We start from the raw sequence: 17429 nt of genomic DNA on the forward strand, positions 1-17429 counted from the left end.
GCACAAGTATACATATGTAACAAACCTGCACGTTATGCACATGCACCTAGAACTTAAAGTATAATAAAGAAAGAAAGAAAGAAAGAAAGAAAGAAAGAAAGAAAGAAAGAAAGAACGAACGAACGAACGAACGAACGAACGAAAGAAAGAAAGAAAGAAAGAAAGACTGGTAGCTTCGACTTCCTATCTCTTGCTGTAAGGAAGTCTGAACTAGACTACTAAATGATTAGAGAGGGGCCTGGAGGGTGAGAGGTCATCTTGGATGTCCCAGTTCAACTGTGCTACCAGCTGAACAAAGTTAAGTAAGAGACCCCAGTCAATGCCACACAGAGCAGAAGAATTGGCCTGCTGAACCCTGACCTAAATCCTGACCCACAGCATGAAGCTTGATGATAAATAAGAAATCACTGTTGTTTTAAACTATAAAGTTTGAGGGTAGTTTGTCATGAAGCAATAGATAAATGACATATCCTGAGTTTATCCAAAGAAGTCTTAGGATTACTAGAACTAAGAACAGGGTATAATCATACTTATAAATTCGGACCATGTTGACTTCGTATGCACTAGGTTTGTCAGGACACTAAAAACAAAGTCAGGCCGGGCGCGGTGGCTCAAGCCTGTAATTCCAGCACTTTGGGAGGCCGAGACGGGCGGATCACGAGGTCAGGAGATCGAGACCATCCTGGCTAATACGGTGAAACTCCGTCTCTACTAAAAAATACAAAAAAACCTAGCCGGGCGAGCTGGCGGGCGCCTGTAGTCCCAGCTACTCGGGAGGCTGAGGCAGGAGAATGGCGTAAACCCGGGAGGCGGAGCTTGCAGTGAGCTGAGATCCGGCCACTGCACTCCAGCCTGGGCGGCAGAGCGAGACTCCGTCTCAAAAAAAACAAAAAAACAAAAAAAAAACAAAGTCAAATTCTGCTAAAGAAATAGAACCCTACAGAGTCTAGAAGATAACCGGGAAGAAGAGGTAAGCATATGTAGCTTCTGCCTACCTTCCACTGTGAGCATGGCGGAAGGGCCACGTTTCCCAGGGAAGTCTTGGCTACTAAAGAGGACACGGCTCTAACAGGACTAAGACCTCTGCTGAGGTCTGTCCAAGCCTGGGTGATAGTAGATATTCACCATAAATAGGGAGGACTCTGGGTCACTGATGTTTTATAAACGTTAGCATATAACCAGCAGAAATGAATGTTTATGTCCATCAAAGACATGCACAAGAGTGTTCACAGCAGCTTCATGCATAAATAGCAAAAAACTAGAAACCATCAAATCCCCATCAACATGAGATGGAGAAATAAATTGTGCTATATCCATACAATGGAATTTCACTTAGCAATACAAATCAATGAACTACCAACACAGGTAACAGTATGGATGAAGCTCAAAAACATATGTAATAAGACCTGAAAGCATCTATACTATAAGTTTCTATTTATATGAAGTTCCAAAACCAGCAAAATGAATTTCTGGCAATAGAAGTTGGAATAGTGGTTGCCTTTGTGGGAGTGGGATCTTGAGTGGGAAGAGACAAGAAGGAACTTTCTGGAGTTTGGGAAGTGTTCTACACCTTCATCTGGGTGGTGGTTACAGGGGTATATGCACATGTGAAAACTCATTCAGAGGTACACTTAAGATTTGTATGTTTTACTCTGAGTTACTTCTCAATAAAAAGGTAAAATTTAAAATACTAATGATTAGAAATTATCTTCTCTAGAATGAAATTAATGAGTCAGCATAGAGAGGGATTTAACTCTTTCCAACTAAAAGTATGTTATATAATCATTTCCTCTAATCAGTATGTTAAAGAACTTCTTAAAGGCTGATTTACAATGGTGAACAATTTGACCTTGTATTCATTAACCTCATAACCTAACCCTCTAGGGAAAAACTGTCTTCACTGAAGACCTGAAACCCAAGATAACCTCAGAGAGCCAGTGACTGAGCAAGGAATGGAATGTATAAAACCTGGTCCTTGCTCTGCTGTCTCAGAACTAAATGACAGGCCCAAAAAAACTCATCTTAGTAATGGTGTGAGCTGGGCACAACACAGGGAGAAAAACTTTGCTCCTCTGGCTTTCTCCATTTGACTCCAAGGTAGCTGAGATTTCTGCAGTGAAAACCGACCGTATTTAGCATCTCACCTGGGATGCCACAAGGATCACAGAGAAGCCAGAGGGAGGCCAGTGTGATTCAAACAGCCCAGAGGAGGAGAAAGCATTACCGGAAACATGACATCGTGTGCTCTAGATGGTTGAAGATGTTAATTCCAATAAAAGCCAGCAATGTGGGTTATATTAGATCAAGCAAGCTGCACTTTATAGGGACGTCTTTTTTTTTTTTTGAGATGGAGTCTCACTCTGTTGTCCAGGCTGGAATGCAGTGGCGTGATCTCGGCTCACTGCAACCTCTGCCTTCCGGGTTCAAGCAATTCTCCCGCCTCGGCCTCTCAAGTAGCTGGGACTACAGGCACACACCACCACTCCTGGATAATTTTTGTATTTTTAGTAGAGACGAGGTTTCACCATATTGGCCAGGCTGGTCTCAAACTCCTGACCTCGTGATCCGCCCGCCTCAGTCTCCCAAAGTGCTGGGATTAAGGCGTGAGCCACTGCGTCCAGCCGTAACCACAAATCAAGATAAGAAACACTGTCCTCAATTATTAATATCTTTTTTCTCTAAACACCACCTCCTCCACCTGAGATGCTGTTCTCCTCTTTGGCTGACCTACTCACCATGTCCATGATCAGATGTCCACAAAGAAAACACCTGTCAGCCGACTGCTGGAAACCAGAGTACTGCAGAAGAAAAAGAAAAGAAAGTTAAACCCAGACTGGGAAGACGAATCAGCCACCTTCCCACCAGCCAAGAGGATTATAAGGAATTTCTCAGAAAGATGTGTCACTCTGTGCAGAATTCTGTCATTCCGCAAGTACAACACAGCTGTGGGCTGAGTCACAGAATATCCTCTGCCACAAAAGCCATCACAAATACCAGTACCACTCACTCTAACAATGACTGTGTCTGGGCACCCACAGCATGCCAGGCTCTATGTAAGGGACTGCATATAGAGATGCTTTAATCCCATCTCAGTAGTTCTCAAAGAGCAGTTCCCTGGCATCACTTGAAAGCTTGTAAAAAATGCAAATCCTTGGGCTCCACTCCAGACCTACTGATTTGGAAACTCGGGGGGTGGGTTCTGGCAATCTGTGTTTTCACAAGACTTTCAGGGGATTCTGATGCATTCTCAAACCACCACTCTAATGCTTATGACAATTCTGCAAGGTCTACATTATTACCCAGAATCCTCAAATAGAAGCCGAGGGCAGCTCAGAGAGGTTAAGTGACCTTTTCAAGGTCACACAGCCAACAAAGGGTAAGGACAGGAATCAAATTCAACTCCGGTTCTGGTTAATACCTTTTATAGTTAGCTTCAAAGAAACTTGATAATTACCTACTTTACCTTACCTTATCTTACCTAAACACATACACACACAGAGTCTTGAAAGACATGAGGTACTTTCTTCAAAAAACATACTAGATGCTACACACTAGACTAGAAGTTTGGGTATAACAAACACAACTTAACTGAGGGAAACCTAATGAAAGGAAGGTGGGAAAAATGAAAAAGGGAAACTTTCTGCAACTCTACACCATGTGGTGGAGGTTTCTGTCATCTGGCACCTACGCCCCATTCTGGGGGTAATAATTCTTTATTTTCATTTGGGATCCAGCCCCCAGCCCCACACCACGTGGCTCCCATCGCCATGTGGGCTGGCTCCACGCCAGGGCCCAGGCAGGGCATTGACAGACCTGGTCCCACAGAGCCTTGCATTCCGCCAGCACTGATAGTTTTTCCAAGGGTGGGCATGTGGCCCAGTAAGAGCCAATGAGACTCCAGGAGATGTCTGTTAAGGATTCCGAAGGAGGGACTGGCACTCTTGCCCGTTGGATGTGAAACTGAGAGAATGTAAACTCTGGGGTCCTGCCAACATCTGGCCATCACACAGGACCTGAGACTGAAGCTACCACTGAGACACAGGGCCAAAAACTGTGGAGAAAATGACTCCTGAGGCACTGCTGGAATAATTTCCTTTTTACTTAAGCCTGTTTGGGTTTGCTTGTCTGTTTCGGGCCAACAGGAATCATAATGAATCAACTTTTCAGTGAAAACCAAATAGAGCTTTTCTCCAAGGGAAGGCAGGGAGAAGCTGGCCCTGAGCCCATCTCTGCATCTCACATTCCTCATCCCTGAGATGACAGGGTCATTTCAACCACCATCTATCAAGCACCCACTCTGCATGGCATCGTGTTAGAATCTGCAGTTGTGAAGGTGAAGACACATGTTCTTTCCACCCTGGGAGCTGTCAGTCAATGGAGGAGAGACTTGTAAACAGACATAATGCTCAGGGCTAACAGCCCACAGCCCTGCCAGGGCAGGTCCCGGGCGTGGTGGCAGCACAGAGGAGCTCCTCCATTGTGGGAGCAGGAGGGACAGGAAGGCTGTTGGGGGGCTCTGGGAAAATAAAGGGGCAAGACATTGCAAGCAGGGGAAATGGCCCAAGCAAAGGCATGAAGGCATGAGGTTGCACAGGTATGCGAAGCTGGGGAGTCCAGACCTTGGAGAGCTTCTGAGCGTGCTTTCTACCTTACCATGCTGGGACCAAGCAGGCCAGGTTTATGCCCTATAAGGCCTCTTGATGGGGGGTGTGGAGGCCGTTAAGCTAGGCTGGCTGAGCCATGCCGGAGGTATGAACGGAGGCAGAACTGTGGAAGACATGGCAGCACAGAGTTCAACGCCTGGCTGCATTCAAGGAGGGGGGGTTGAGGACAAACCTAGGAGGCAATTCTCACAGATCAGGAAGGACCCAAGGCAAGGGTCTTGGTTCACACAAGTATGGTGAGGGGCTGGTATGTGAGAGGCTGGGACACAGCCCAGGGGACATGTCCAGGGGCCAGTGGGATGCCAGCCGCTGGCCTCAGAGGTGCGGCAGGGCTAGAGCTCAGGTCTGGGAGTCACTGGCACATGGATGAACTTTCAGTCCATGGGAGAAGCTAGATTCCCAGAGAGAGTGAGATGAGAAGAAGAGAGCCCAGGTCCCAGTCCAGAGGTCTAAGAGGAGGAGTCCAGGATGGTGGAAGAGGCAGAACTGCAGAAAGCAGCAAGAGGATAGGCCAAGTGACCCCACAGTTTCTTCAAAGTACAAGGCTGTCTGGTTTGCCATTGGCCTCAGGAACACGGCCACCCCCATGTATCTACAGAAGGAAAGGCAGGGCCCCTCTCTCCAGCAGTGCAGCTTCCCTGTGCGCTAGCCCAGGTCCCCCCAGGCCCCTGCCCTCTGACTCTGGCCAGGACATGCAAGGAGAGGCTTCGGTGACACACTCACCAGGAAGTCTTCTTCACAAAACACTTTGCCGTTGACAAAATAAAAGGCTTTTCCTCTCAGCTTCCGGCCTAAGGAAAAACACACAAAGATAGGGCAAAAGAGAAAATTTTAATATGCAGTGGAAAAAGTGAAAAGTGAAAAGCAAAATCTTTAGGCAGAAATAAACACGTAAAAACTGCCAACTGTCAATGACACTTTCCAGTTCCTAAAAGATGCCGTGGCCCTCGGCGAGAGGCAGGCAGGCTGAGGCTGGGAGGTAGGGTGCCCTGGCAGGTGCTATTTGGCAAAAAGACTCAAGGGCTGACTTGGACCTTGGACATATGCTTCAGGACCACTGTGACCACCTATCAGGAGAGTCCTATCCATTGGTTAACTATGATTTTCCTATCTTTTTCTCGCCTCAACTGTAGAAAACACACATTGTTGGAAGGATAGTTTTGTTTTCTCTTGACCTAAAATGAGTAAGCAGGAGTGGGAGAAGTTCAAAGCACCCTGATTCCTTGGAGGGAACTGTTGCTTCCATAAGGCTAACACAGGCAAACATCCTTTATCAGTCCCTCTCATCTCTTATGGAAAACACAATGGGGCTGTGAGCTCAAGGTCGGCAGAGGCATCATTAGGGTGTCCCGGGATCCCCTACTTGGCAGTATTCACAGATCTGAGGGCATTTCCAGTACCAGGCTCAACACATACTCAACAGGCAATGTGGGGGCTTCAGAAACTGAATGAACTCTCCGCAAAAAGTTAAACAAGCCCTTTGGGCCAGGATCCACAACATGAAAGTAAAATCACCAACGTCACAAACAGTGCCTGAGATACAGAGAAACCCACCAGACAAACACTGGCTGCCCTCACCTGGTGACGCCCACAAGAGGCAAAGCAGCGCAGAGCAGATAGCGACAAGATTGTCAAAGAACACTCCTCAGACCTCAGAGAGGACCCTGAAAGCATCAATGCAGCGGAAAAGGCATAAAAAAGGAAGTAACTTTAACTACAAATACAAAAACCTCCAGATGGATGAAAGCCCTAAGTATAAAAAACAGAAACTAGTATAAGAAACTACAGGCTGGAATCCCAGCACTTTGGGAGGCCGAGGTGGGTAGATCACAAGGTCAGGAGATGGAGACCATCCTGACCAACATGATGAAACCCCACCTCTACTAAAAATACAAAAATTAGCTGGGTGTGGTGGTGTGTCCCTATAATCCCAGCTACTTGGGAGGCTGAGGCAGGCGAATCGCCTGAACCCGGGAGATGGAGTTTGCAGTGAGCTGAGATCATGCCACTGCATTACAGCCTGGTAACAGAGCAAGACTCTGTCTCAAAAATAAATAAATAAATAAATAAATAAATAAATAAATAAATAAATAAATAAAAGAAAAGAAAAAGAAAAAAAGAAACCTCCCTCCTGGTGACTATTTTAATATAAAAGTCCTACTGAATAAATAACTCTTAATCCAAGAGGAAACTGACACTAAAATAAAAATATATAGAGAAGTGGAAAACAGAACAAGTACTACAAATGAAAACCTGTGACCTTTGAANTAAATAAATAAATAAATAAATAAATAAATAAATAAAAGAAAAGAAAAGAAAAAAAGAAACTGCAAGCTTTTAATTTTCTATTTTGTGATATTTTATTTTTTATTATAAGAAAAGAAAGTCTGACTTTGGCATGGAGAATGATTTTGTAGATAAGACATAAAAAGCACATCACATGAAGGTTGACTGAACAATAGACATCGAAAATGTAAACTTCTATACAAGAAAAAAGAGCATAAGCAAGGTTTAAAAGATGAAAATGCTGAAAATCCAGCCTGCTCCCCAGCAGGGAGGCAGAGGCAAGGGTCCCAGGACAGGGCTTGAGGCCGCATGGAGAGCGTGGAGAAGGAGGAGGCAGAAGTGCTCAGCTGTCCTGGCTGCAGGTAAGACATGGAGGCAGGAACAGAGGTGCTGAAGAGCCAAGAGACTAAGGCTAGGAAAGAAATGAGGACTCTTGGCTGACCACCCACTTTCATGCCTCTGTGCTTTGCTTAACTGGATGGCCCTTTCCTTCAGACCTGGCCAGACCCTTCTGATATAGTTTAGATATTTGTCCCCCCGCAAATCTCATGTTGAAATGTAATCTCCAATGCTGGAGGTAGGGTCTGGTGGGAGGTGATTGGATCATGGAGTGGTTTCTCATGGTTTAGCACCATATCCCTTGGTGCTGTCGTGGTGATAGTGAGTTCTCGTGAAATCTGGTCGTTTAAAAGTGTACAGCACCTCCCACTCTCCCTCTCTTCCTCCTGTTCCAGCTACATGAGGTGCTTGCTCCCCCTTTACCTTCCGCCATGATTGTAAGTTTCCTGAGGCCTCCCCAGAAGCCAAGCAGATGCTAGCATATGCTTCCTACACAGCCTGCAGAACCATGAGCCTCTTTTCTTTATCAATTACCCAGTCTCAGGCATTTCTTTATAGAAATGCAAGAATGGACTAATACATCTTCTTTGCTGTGGTGGTCATTGCTACCAGATCTAGTGTTGTCTGAATGTTTCCCTGGCCCTCCTGTTGGTTCCTATAGGACTTTTTAATACTTTGAGTATATGCTACATTCCTTGAGGATACAGCTAAGTCAGCGTCATACTTGGAGGGTAGAGCTTGGCAATACTCTAACAGAGTGCAGTACATGTTGAGTTAAAGAAAAAAGGAAGAGTAAGCCATGGATCAGAAGATGGCCAAAGCACATATAAAATGGTATTAGTATCTGGCCGGGCACAGTGGTTCATGCCTATAATCCCAGCATTTTGGGAGGCTGACACGGGAGGATCACTTGAGATCAGGAGTTTGGGACTAGCCTGGCCAACATGGTGAAACCTCGTCTCTACAAAAAATACAAAAATCGGCTGGGCGCAGTGGCTCAAGCCTGTAATCCCAGCACTTTGGGAGGCTGAGGCGGGTGGATCACCTGAGGTCAGGAGTTCAAGATCAGCCTGGCCAATATGGTGAAACCCCACCTCTACTAAAAATACAAAAAAGTTAGCTGGGCATGGTGGCATGCACCTGTAACCCCAGCTACTCGGGAGGCTGAGGCAGGAGAACTGTCTGCACCTAGGAGGTGGAGGTTGTAGTGAGCCGAGATCGTGCCACTGCACTCCAGCCTGGGTGACAGAGGGACTCTGTCTCAAAAAAAAAAAAAAAAAAAAGCAGCCAGGCATGGTGCCATGCACCTGCAGTCTCAGCTACTTGGGAGTCTGAGGTAGGAGAATCATTTGAACCCAGGAGGTGGAGATTGCAGTGAGTCAAGACTGGGCAACAGAGCAAGACTCTGTCTCAAAAATAAATAAATAAAATAAATTAAAATGCTATTAGTATCTAAGACACAAAGAACACCAATGAATCAATAAGAAAAAGATAAATAACCCAATGGGGGAAATGAGCAAAGGGCAGGAAGAGAAAGTGCATAGAACAGAAAACCTGTTATACCTTAGGCAATAACCAGGATTATTAATCATAACCCCAATATCTATAATAAAAAGATGCTCTACCCTATCAACAATCAGGATAATGCAAACTAAAACCACAATGAGATTCTATCTCACTTTCATAGATTGGCAAAAATTACTAAATCTAATAGCATGTCTTGGAAGGTGTGGGACAAAAGGAGCCCTTTCACACTGGTGGGAGTGTCATCCACTGGGATGACTACTTGGGAACAATTTGTCAAGGGCCAATAGATCTGAAAACCCACATAATCCACAACACACTTCTAAGGCTACCCCTTGAGAAGATTAACCAAATATGCATGAGGACAGACATGTATGGATGTTCACGGCAATGTTGTTATGGAAAAACTGCAAGCGTCTTCAGTGTTCACTAGATATGAGAATTGATCAACAGACAAAGAAACTGGAGCTATATTTACTGGATGTGATACCAGACAGCAGTCAAAATGAAAGGACTAGATCTATGCATATCATTATTAATTGAACTGAACACCAGTGCAAATAAGGCAAAATGCCTGAACATACACCAATGATCATATATGTGTAAGTTTGAGTGTGCACACACATACACAAACTAGTACTGTTTTTTTGTTTTGTTTTGTTTTGAGATGGAGTCTCGTTCTGTCACCCAGGCTGGAGCACAGTGGCACAATCTCAGTTCACTGCAACCTCTGCCTCCCAGGATCAAGTGATTCTCCTGCCTCAGCCTCCTGAGCAACTGGGATTACAGGCACTCACTACCACATCCGGCTAATTTTTGTATTTTTAGTAGAGATGGGGTTTTGCCATCTCTAAAGAGATGGTGGCCAGGCTGGTCTCAAACTCCTGACTTCAAGTGATCCACTCACCTTGGCCTCCCAAAGTGCTGGGAATACAGGTGTGAGCCACCATGCCCGGCCACAAACTAGTACTATACGTTTTTTATTGATAGTAGTATATATGATAACAGTAGGAAAATTTCAATTCATAATAGCAGCTGCCCTAGGGAAGGAAGGGAGAGGATGGGAAAAGGAATCAAGATGATTCTGATTTTATATAACATTTTATTTCCTTTATAAAATACAGAACCAAAGCTACAATGTAAAAATGTCTGTGCATTCTGGGTGATAGGTAAATAAGGATTATTTCCTATAGTACTTTCCACTAGGTTTTAAAATACACACACACTTTTTATATAATATTTAATTTCCTTTATAAAAAATACCAAACCAAAACTACACTGTAAAAATGTCTGTGCATTCTGGGTGATAGGTAAATAAGGATTATTTCCTATAGTTCCTTCCAGTATGTTTTACACACACACACACACACACACACACACACACACACATTTTCGTGAAACATCATAAACCAAAAGGCAATAACAAACTAGAGCAAACATCTATACTATATGACAGAAAAGGATTTAACTCTAAGATGACAATAACTCAGGTAACATTCCCATATAAAAAATGGGTAAAGAATAGGCAGACAAACCACAAAAGAAGTATAAATGATCAATAACTATAAAATAAAATCTTTAGCTTTCCTCATGATTTAAAAAATATTGCTGCCAGGCACAGTGGCTCACACCTGTAATTCCAACACTTTGGGAGGCCAAGGTGGGAGGATCATTTGAACCCAGGAGCTCAAGACCAGTCTAGGCAACAGAGCAAGATCTCATCTCTACGAATAATAATAATAAAAAAAATTAGCTAGCTGTAGTGGGGCATGCCTGTAGTCCTAGCTACTTAGGAGGCTGAGCTAGGAGGATCACTTGTGCCTAGAGATTGAGGCTGCAGTGAGCTGAGATCACACCTGTGTACTCCAGCCTGGGTGAAAGAGACTCTGTCCCTCCAAAAACAAACAAACAAACAAACAAAAACAAAAAACCCTATGCTTTACCTATGGGACTAGCAAAGCTTAGAAAGAATGATAACCCCAGTGTCAGTAACGACACAGACAAACAGGTACTTGTTCACACTCTGCAAGGGATAGCAGAAGCTGAAACAAGCTCTTAGGAGAGAAATTTGGTATTAAAAGTCAGTGGAATTTAGAAAGTTCAGATATTTTCTCCCCAAAAATTCTGTTTCAGGAATTTATCCTAGGGAAATCATCATCTCAGCTTTATTTATAATAGCTTGCTAAAAATGAGCATCAAATGTCCAACTCCTATTAAATCATGACCCATCCACATGTTGGAATATTATGCAGCCATAAAAGATTGTTTTCAAAAAAAGATTTATTGACAGGGAAAATACTTAAAATATTTTAAAGGAAGTATGCAAATATGTGGGTTACAGTTATGAACACACTTACATGTATGATGGCAGAATTATGTGTACACTCATACACATAAGATGTACACCAAATTTTAAGTCATTATCTTTGAGTGTAAGAAATAGGTGATTTTCAATTACTGTTTTTTCCTGTAATAATTATGCATTATTTTTATAACCTGAAACGCAGTTTAATGGAGTAGGGGAATGTGGGTGGGGGTGCGAGGAAGGCGCAATAGGACTTACACAGAAGGCCACAACTCTTTAGGTCTCCAAAGCTGCTCTCCTGTCCTCCCCTCAAAGTTACTGTTGCCCTCTCTTCTAGAAGGTCCCCATCCTTGAACATTCGCAGTATTTTCTGACTCTCCAAACTGGGGTACCGAGAATGTCTACCTACAGCTGGATGATCTCAGGGTACATCAGCAGAACCCCCTTGACAGCCATGGACATTAATTTGTTATTTTACTTAAACTTTCCTCTCTATAAAGGGACTCCGGAGAACTCAAAGTTTTAGAAAAGAAAATGAGAACTAATTAGAGTATCCTTCCCATGTTTTTCCCACATCGGACACCTACCCAGGTGACAGCTGATCTGCTGCCCTCCGTCCCTCCCCAGGAACAAGGTGACGAGGACACAAACAGCCCACCTGGCTGGGTGCGGTGGCTCACGCCTGTGATCCCAGAACTCTGGGAGGCTAAGGCAGGTGGACCCCTTGAGGTCATGAGTTCGAGACCAGCCTGGCCAACATGGCAAAACCCCATCTCCACTAAGAATACAAAAATTAGCCTGGCATGGTGGCGTGCGCCTATAATCCTAGCTACTTGGGAGGCCGAGGTAGGAGAATCGCTTGAACCTGGGAGGCAGAGGCTGCAGTGAGCTAAGATCGTGCCATCGCACTCCAGCCTGTATGACAGAATGAGACTTCGTCTCGGGGAAAAAAAAAAAAAGACAGCCCACCTAAGACGAGCTGCTCAACCAGAAAGCAAAACTATTCACACACTGTCTGATCACAAACAAAGTCCAAATCTTTATTTGTGGAGCTCCCCAGTTTCACCGCTTCCTTCTCGGAACTCCGGCAGGGTAAACTCATTTCTGATGAGAGGAAAGGAGGTGGGGCTGCAGTTGCAGACGGGGTCCTTAGAGGGAGCGAGGAGGCCACCAGGAAATGGCACAGGACTTCAGAGCTTGGGCTTCTGATCCAGTGTATGGAGAACACAGCAAACAGCACTCTGGTTCCAGGAATGGGGTTAGCAAGTTCTAAGGAATCTGAGTTGGAAATCAATGTTTTGTGTAATAGGGCGAAGATCACCTCTATTCCAAAAATCACAGAGGAAGATCACTGAATAAGCAGAAGCACTGAACCTTCTAGTGTTAAGAAACAAATTAAACAGGAGCTTTTTCACCGATGAGATCAACAAAGATTTTTTAAGAGTTTGTGATTGTTGTCACTGCATATTTTCATAAGCTACTGCTGAGAGTGTAAGATGATAAACTCTCCCTGGAAGGGAAACTTTAAAATGTTTATCTCTGACTCAGTAAGGTTATCTGAGACAGTTTTGTGAAAGAATTTTAAAAGTGAATAAATATTTACTTAGATCCAAATTGGCAGCCCTAGAGGAATGGTTACATAAACCAGAGTACATATACATGATGAAACGTTACATAGCTATTTAAAATGTTGTTTAATAGTGTTTTAGTGATACTGGAAAGTGCTTATACTACAGAAGGATAGCATATATATGTTTGGGGTTTTTTTGAGATGGAGCCTGACTGTCACCCAGGCTGGAGTGCAGGGGCGCAATCTGCAGCCTCAGCCTCCCAGGCTCAAAGAATCCTCCCACCTCAGCCTCCTGAGTAGATAGGACTACAGGTGTGCACCACCACAACTGCCTAATTTTTGCATTTTTTGTAGAGACAGGGTTTCTCCCTGTTGTCTAAGGCTGGTCAACAACTCCTGGGCTCAAGTGATCAGTCCATCTTGGCCCTCCAAAGTTCTGGGATTACAGGTGTGAACTACTTCACCCATACTGAAAATACATTAATAAGTGAAAAAAGCAAACTTGACAAGTGTATTTATAAAGTACAATTCCATTTCAGTAATTTGCAGATACCATTGATATGCAAAAGGGAGAAAAACCAAACAGTGGTTAACACTGGTAGAAGTATAACAGTGAAACATCACTTTCTACTCCATATACTTTAATATTTTAAATTTTCCTTCTAGTATTAGGTACAGTGACAGATGGTAGTAGAGAGAAATTTCACTTTACTTCATACATTTCTATATTAAATTTTCTAGAGATATGTATAATATGAAAAACAATACTTTTAATTTTAAAAGAAAACCCTTACGTTATAATGTGAAAAGTAAAAAAGCAAGATTTAAGAATTGTGTATCTCAACTATATAAAGAAGAAATTCAAAGAAAAAAGACTAGAAAGGAAATCTGCCCATGAGTGGCAGCGTCTCTAAGTGGACATATTTAGAATCTGCACGGTAAGGCTGGGCACGGTGGCTCACGCCTGTAATCCCAGCACTTTGGGAGGCCAAGGCGGGCGGATCACCTGAGGTCGGGAGTTCAAGACCAGCCTGACCAACGTGGTGAAACCCCGTCTCTACTAAAAATACAAAATCAGCCAGGCATGGTGGGGCATGCCTGTAGTCCTAGCTACTCAGGAGGCTGAGGCAGGAGAATCACTTGAACCCAAGAGGTAGAGGTTGCGGTGAGCTGAGATCAAGCCATTGCACCCCAGCCTGGGCAACATGAGCAAAACTCAGTCTCCCAAAAAAAAAAAAAGAATCTGCATGGTGGAGGGGATGGTTTATTTCCTAGTTGTTTGCTTCTATATACTTCACGACACTTTCCCAAACATTTACCAATGAGCAGGTGTTGCTCTGATTATCATTTAAAAAACTGCCCAGCTGGCTAGATAAGTCCTCTTGCTGCCAGCTCCCACAGCTGCAAATTCCCATGTCCAGACATAGGAGGCCAGTACAGGGGGGTTGGGGACTACGCTGGATTTTCCTTTATTCCAAATTTTTAAAAACTGAGACTCCCCGACTGACCTAAGAGGGTGGGGCTTAGTTTGCTCTGAAGAAGTCACACTTCATTTTTCACTTCAGTTTTGAAAGACCAACTGAATTTAGAAACTGGACAGTGCATCAAAATATATTTGTTTGTATTCTGAGTGGGAGAAAAGCCTAACATCTACTGAATGTCTTCTGTGGTCTAAGTATTATGTTTAGGGCTTACACATATATTTTTAAATGCTTGAAAGCTTTGACGCACAGGTTATTGCATCACCCCACCTTCTGGCCCTGTACTGCCACATGCCTTTTACGGAAGAAACTCACGAAGTCATTTCCTACTCAAAGCCATCACCTACTCCAGCGAGCATGGGAAGGGTTCAGTAAAGAGTGAGGCAGAAATCAAACACATCACATGTCAGTGTCAAGGAGCAGCGCAAGGATACAGGAATTGATTATTTTTGGGAATCACTTGAAATCACACCCAAGGATTACAACTAACTTTCTGGAGTAAAAAAAAAAAAAAAAAAAAAAATTATGAGTTACACATTATCATTTTCATTTCATAAGTGAGGAAATTGAGGCTTACCCAGGTAGCTGTGCTTGTTCCACTGCACCATGAGGCCATCTAGCAGTATTTAATGCTTGTTGGATGCACACCTATACGCAGAATCCAGTTTCTCTCTTTTGCCAGGAAATGGGACAGGGCTTTCTTTCTTTCTTTTTTTTTTTTTGAGAGAGGGTCTTGTTCTGTTGCCCAGGCTGGAGTGCAGCGGTGCAATCATAGCTCACTGAAGCCTCGAACTCCTGGCCTCAGCAATCCTCCCATCTTGGCCTCCCAAAGCATTGAGATTACAGGTGTGAGTTACCACATCTGGCCGGAAAAGGGAGTTTTCATTCAAGCACTTTCTAGGTACTGGGCCCTTTGCTTGCCTCATGTCTCACTTAAGTGTCATCAACAATTCTGTAAAAACTCCTTGTGATGACAGGCATTTGGATGTAACTTGACAGGTAACCTTCCACTTGGACACAGGCTAAAGTTTGTATCTGTGGAGAAAGGGGGTTGCTGAGAGGAGGCTGAGGCCAGGTAGGAAACAGCAAGCAACCCGGTGCTGAGAAGCAGGGAGGCAGAAAAGGTATTCTCCAGGCTGAATCACCCTAGATCTGGCCAATGGAACAGATGCCAACTGACCTGAAAATTCCTGGAATCACTGCCACTGTCTTGAAAGTTCCAATCAGGAGCAGGATCCAGAATCCTCCTTACTGATATTTAAGCTGGAGCACCCAACCGCCACTAGGTGGTGCTAAACCACAGCCAGGACAAGGACAGACTGAAGCAGCACAACTTTCCCCAAGCCGGCCAGCCCTGAAGGCCTGCTTGAGTCATTTCATTAATCTTGCAACAATGTGCCCTGATGTTTGGGCAGCTGAAACTCACTTGTTGGCCGGGCGTGGTAGCTCAAGCCTGTAATCCCAGCACTTTGGGAGGCCCAGGTGGGCGGATCACAAGGTCAGGAGGCTGAGACCGTCCTGGCCAACATGGTGAAACCCCGTCTCTACTAAAAATACAAAAATTAGCTGGGTGTGGTGGCGCGTGCCTGTAATCCCAGCTACTCGGGAAGCTGAGGCAGGAGAATCGCTTGAACCCGGGAGGCAGAGGTTGCAGTGAGCCGAGACTGCACCACTGCACTCCAGCCTGGCAATAGAGTGAGACTCCGTCTCAAAAAAAAAAAAAAAAAAGAAAAGAAAAGAGAAAAAGGAAATTCACTTATTGCATTATGGTCGAGTTACTGATGCTTTTTTTTTAATGATGGAGAAACAAAAGCTAAAGAGGTTAAATTTACCTATGTAGCTAAAAATTAAATAGAAGAGTTGAGATTCGAACCCAAGTCTCTCTCGTGCAAGTCAACACTCTTTCCACCACTCTATACTCTCTCTTGTTGTCTATTCCAAAAGGAATAGCTCTCAGACTAAGGGGAATGTCTTAGTCATTTCAGGCTGTTAGAACAAAATACCATAAACCGAGTAGCTTAAACAACAGACATTTATTTCTCCCAGCTCTGGAGGTTGGAAGTCCAATATCAGGGTGCTAGTAGGGTCAGGTTCTTAGTGAGGATTCAGTTCCTGATTTACTGACGGCTGTCTTCTTGCTGTGTTCTCACATGATGGAAAGGGAACGAACTAAATCTCTAAGCTCTTCTCATAAGGACACTAATCCCATTCATGAAGTCTCCACCCTCATGACTTAATCACCTCCCAAAGACTCCACCTCCAAATACCGTAATGTTAGGATTTGAGTTTCAACATCGGGATTTGCGGAGGGGCAGTATAAACGCTCAGTCCTTCCAGGGAAGAAGACGGATTTCCTGGCATTCCCAATTAAACTTCCCTCTGCTCCCTTAAAGAGGCAAATTTCACTGTCCTCACTGACTTGCTATGGCGGCTCATATGTAGAGGCGTAACACTAGGGAGCCGCTGTGGCTATGGCAGAGCTAATAAGGACAGAGGACAAAATGGAATAGCCAAGGGATAAACACCAAAAACTGAAGTGGTTCTCAAACCTTTAGCATGCTTCAGAACCACCAGGTTGGTTAGTTAAAACACAGACTGCTGACTTAGTAAGTGTGGGAAGGGGTCCGAGACTCTGCATTTCTAGTTAAGTTCCCTAGTGATGCTGATGGTGCCAGTCCAGGGACCACACTTTGAGAACCACCAAGTCAGGCTATGCCTCAGGCATGTCTCTGAACTGGCACTTCCATTTGATGCTGTTCATCTTGGTCAAAAATGTGAAGACCTAAACCATCCCTGGATAATCAGCATCAAACATAACACTGCGGTGGGAATGTCAGTGCTAAATCTTTACAATTCTAGTTTCAGAATCGTCCTGCTTCCAGCAGACGAATTCCCTCCACTAGGAAATAGCTGATGACAGTCACCTAAATATATAATCAATAGACCATTTTTGCAGTTTTAGAATACAGTAGTCAGAAGTGCTCTTTATTTTATTTACATCAGCCATGTATAAAATATTGACTAATAGGCTAGGCATGGTGGCTCGTGCCTATAATCCCAGCACTTTGGGAGGCTGAGACAGGGGGATCGCTTGAGGTCAGGAGTTCGACACCAGCTTGGCCAACATGGTGAAACCCTGTCTCTACTAAAAATACAAAAATGAGCCTGTAATCCCAGCTACTCAGGAGGCTGAGGCAGGTGAATCACTTGAACCTGGGTGGCAGAGGTTGCAGTAAGCTGAGATCGCACCATTGCACTCA

At 44.1% G+C, this 17429-nt stretch overlaps 1 protein-coding gene across 1 annotated transcript in view; it reads right to left on the reverse strand.

Moving 5' to 3' along the window:
- Nucleotides 1–2660: 2660 nt before the first annotated feature.
- Nucleotides 2661–17429, reverse strand: part of LIMD1 (LIM domain containing 1) — a 76724-nt gene continuing 61955 nt past the window's right edge. The window contains exons 3-4 of the mRNA XM_017889808.1: nucleotides 5388–5455; nucleotides 2661–2798 (exon numbers count right to left, since the gene is read on the reverse strand). Coding sequence (XP_017745297.1) covers nucleotides 2679–2798; nucleotides 5388–5455 — 188 coding nt within the window. The 3' untranslated portion in view covers nucleotides 2661–2678. The remainder of the gene's footprint in view (nucleotides 2799–5387; nucleotides 5456–17429) is intronic.

This window comes from Rhinopithecus bieti, unplaced genomic scaffold (assembly GCF_001698545.2).
Source record: "Rhinopithecus bieti isolate Rb0 unplaced genomic scaffold, ASM169854v2 scaffold_19983, whole genome shotgun sequence".
Taxonomy (NCBI): domain Eukaryota; kingdom Metazoa; phylum Chordata; class Mammalia; order Primates; family Cercopithecidae; genus Rhinopithecus; species Rhinopithecus bieti.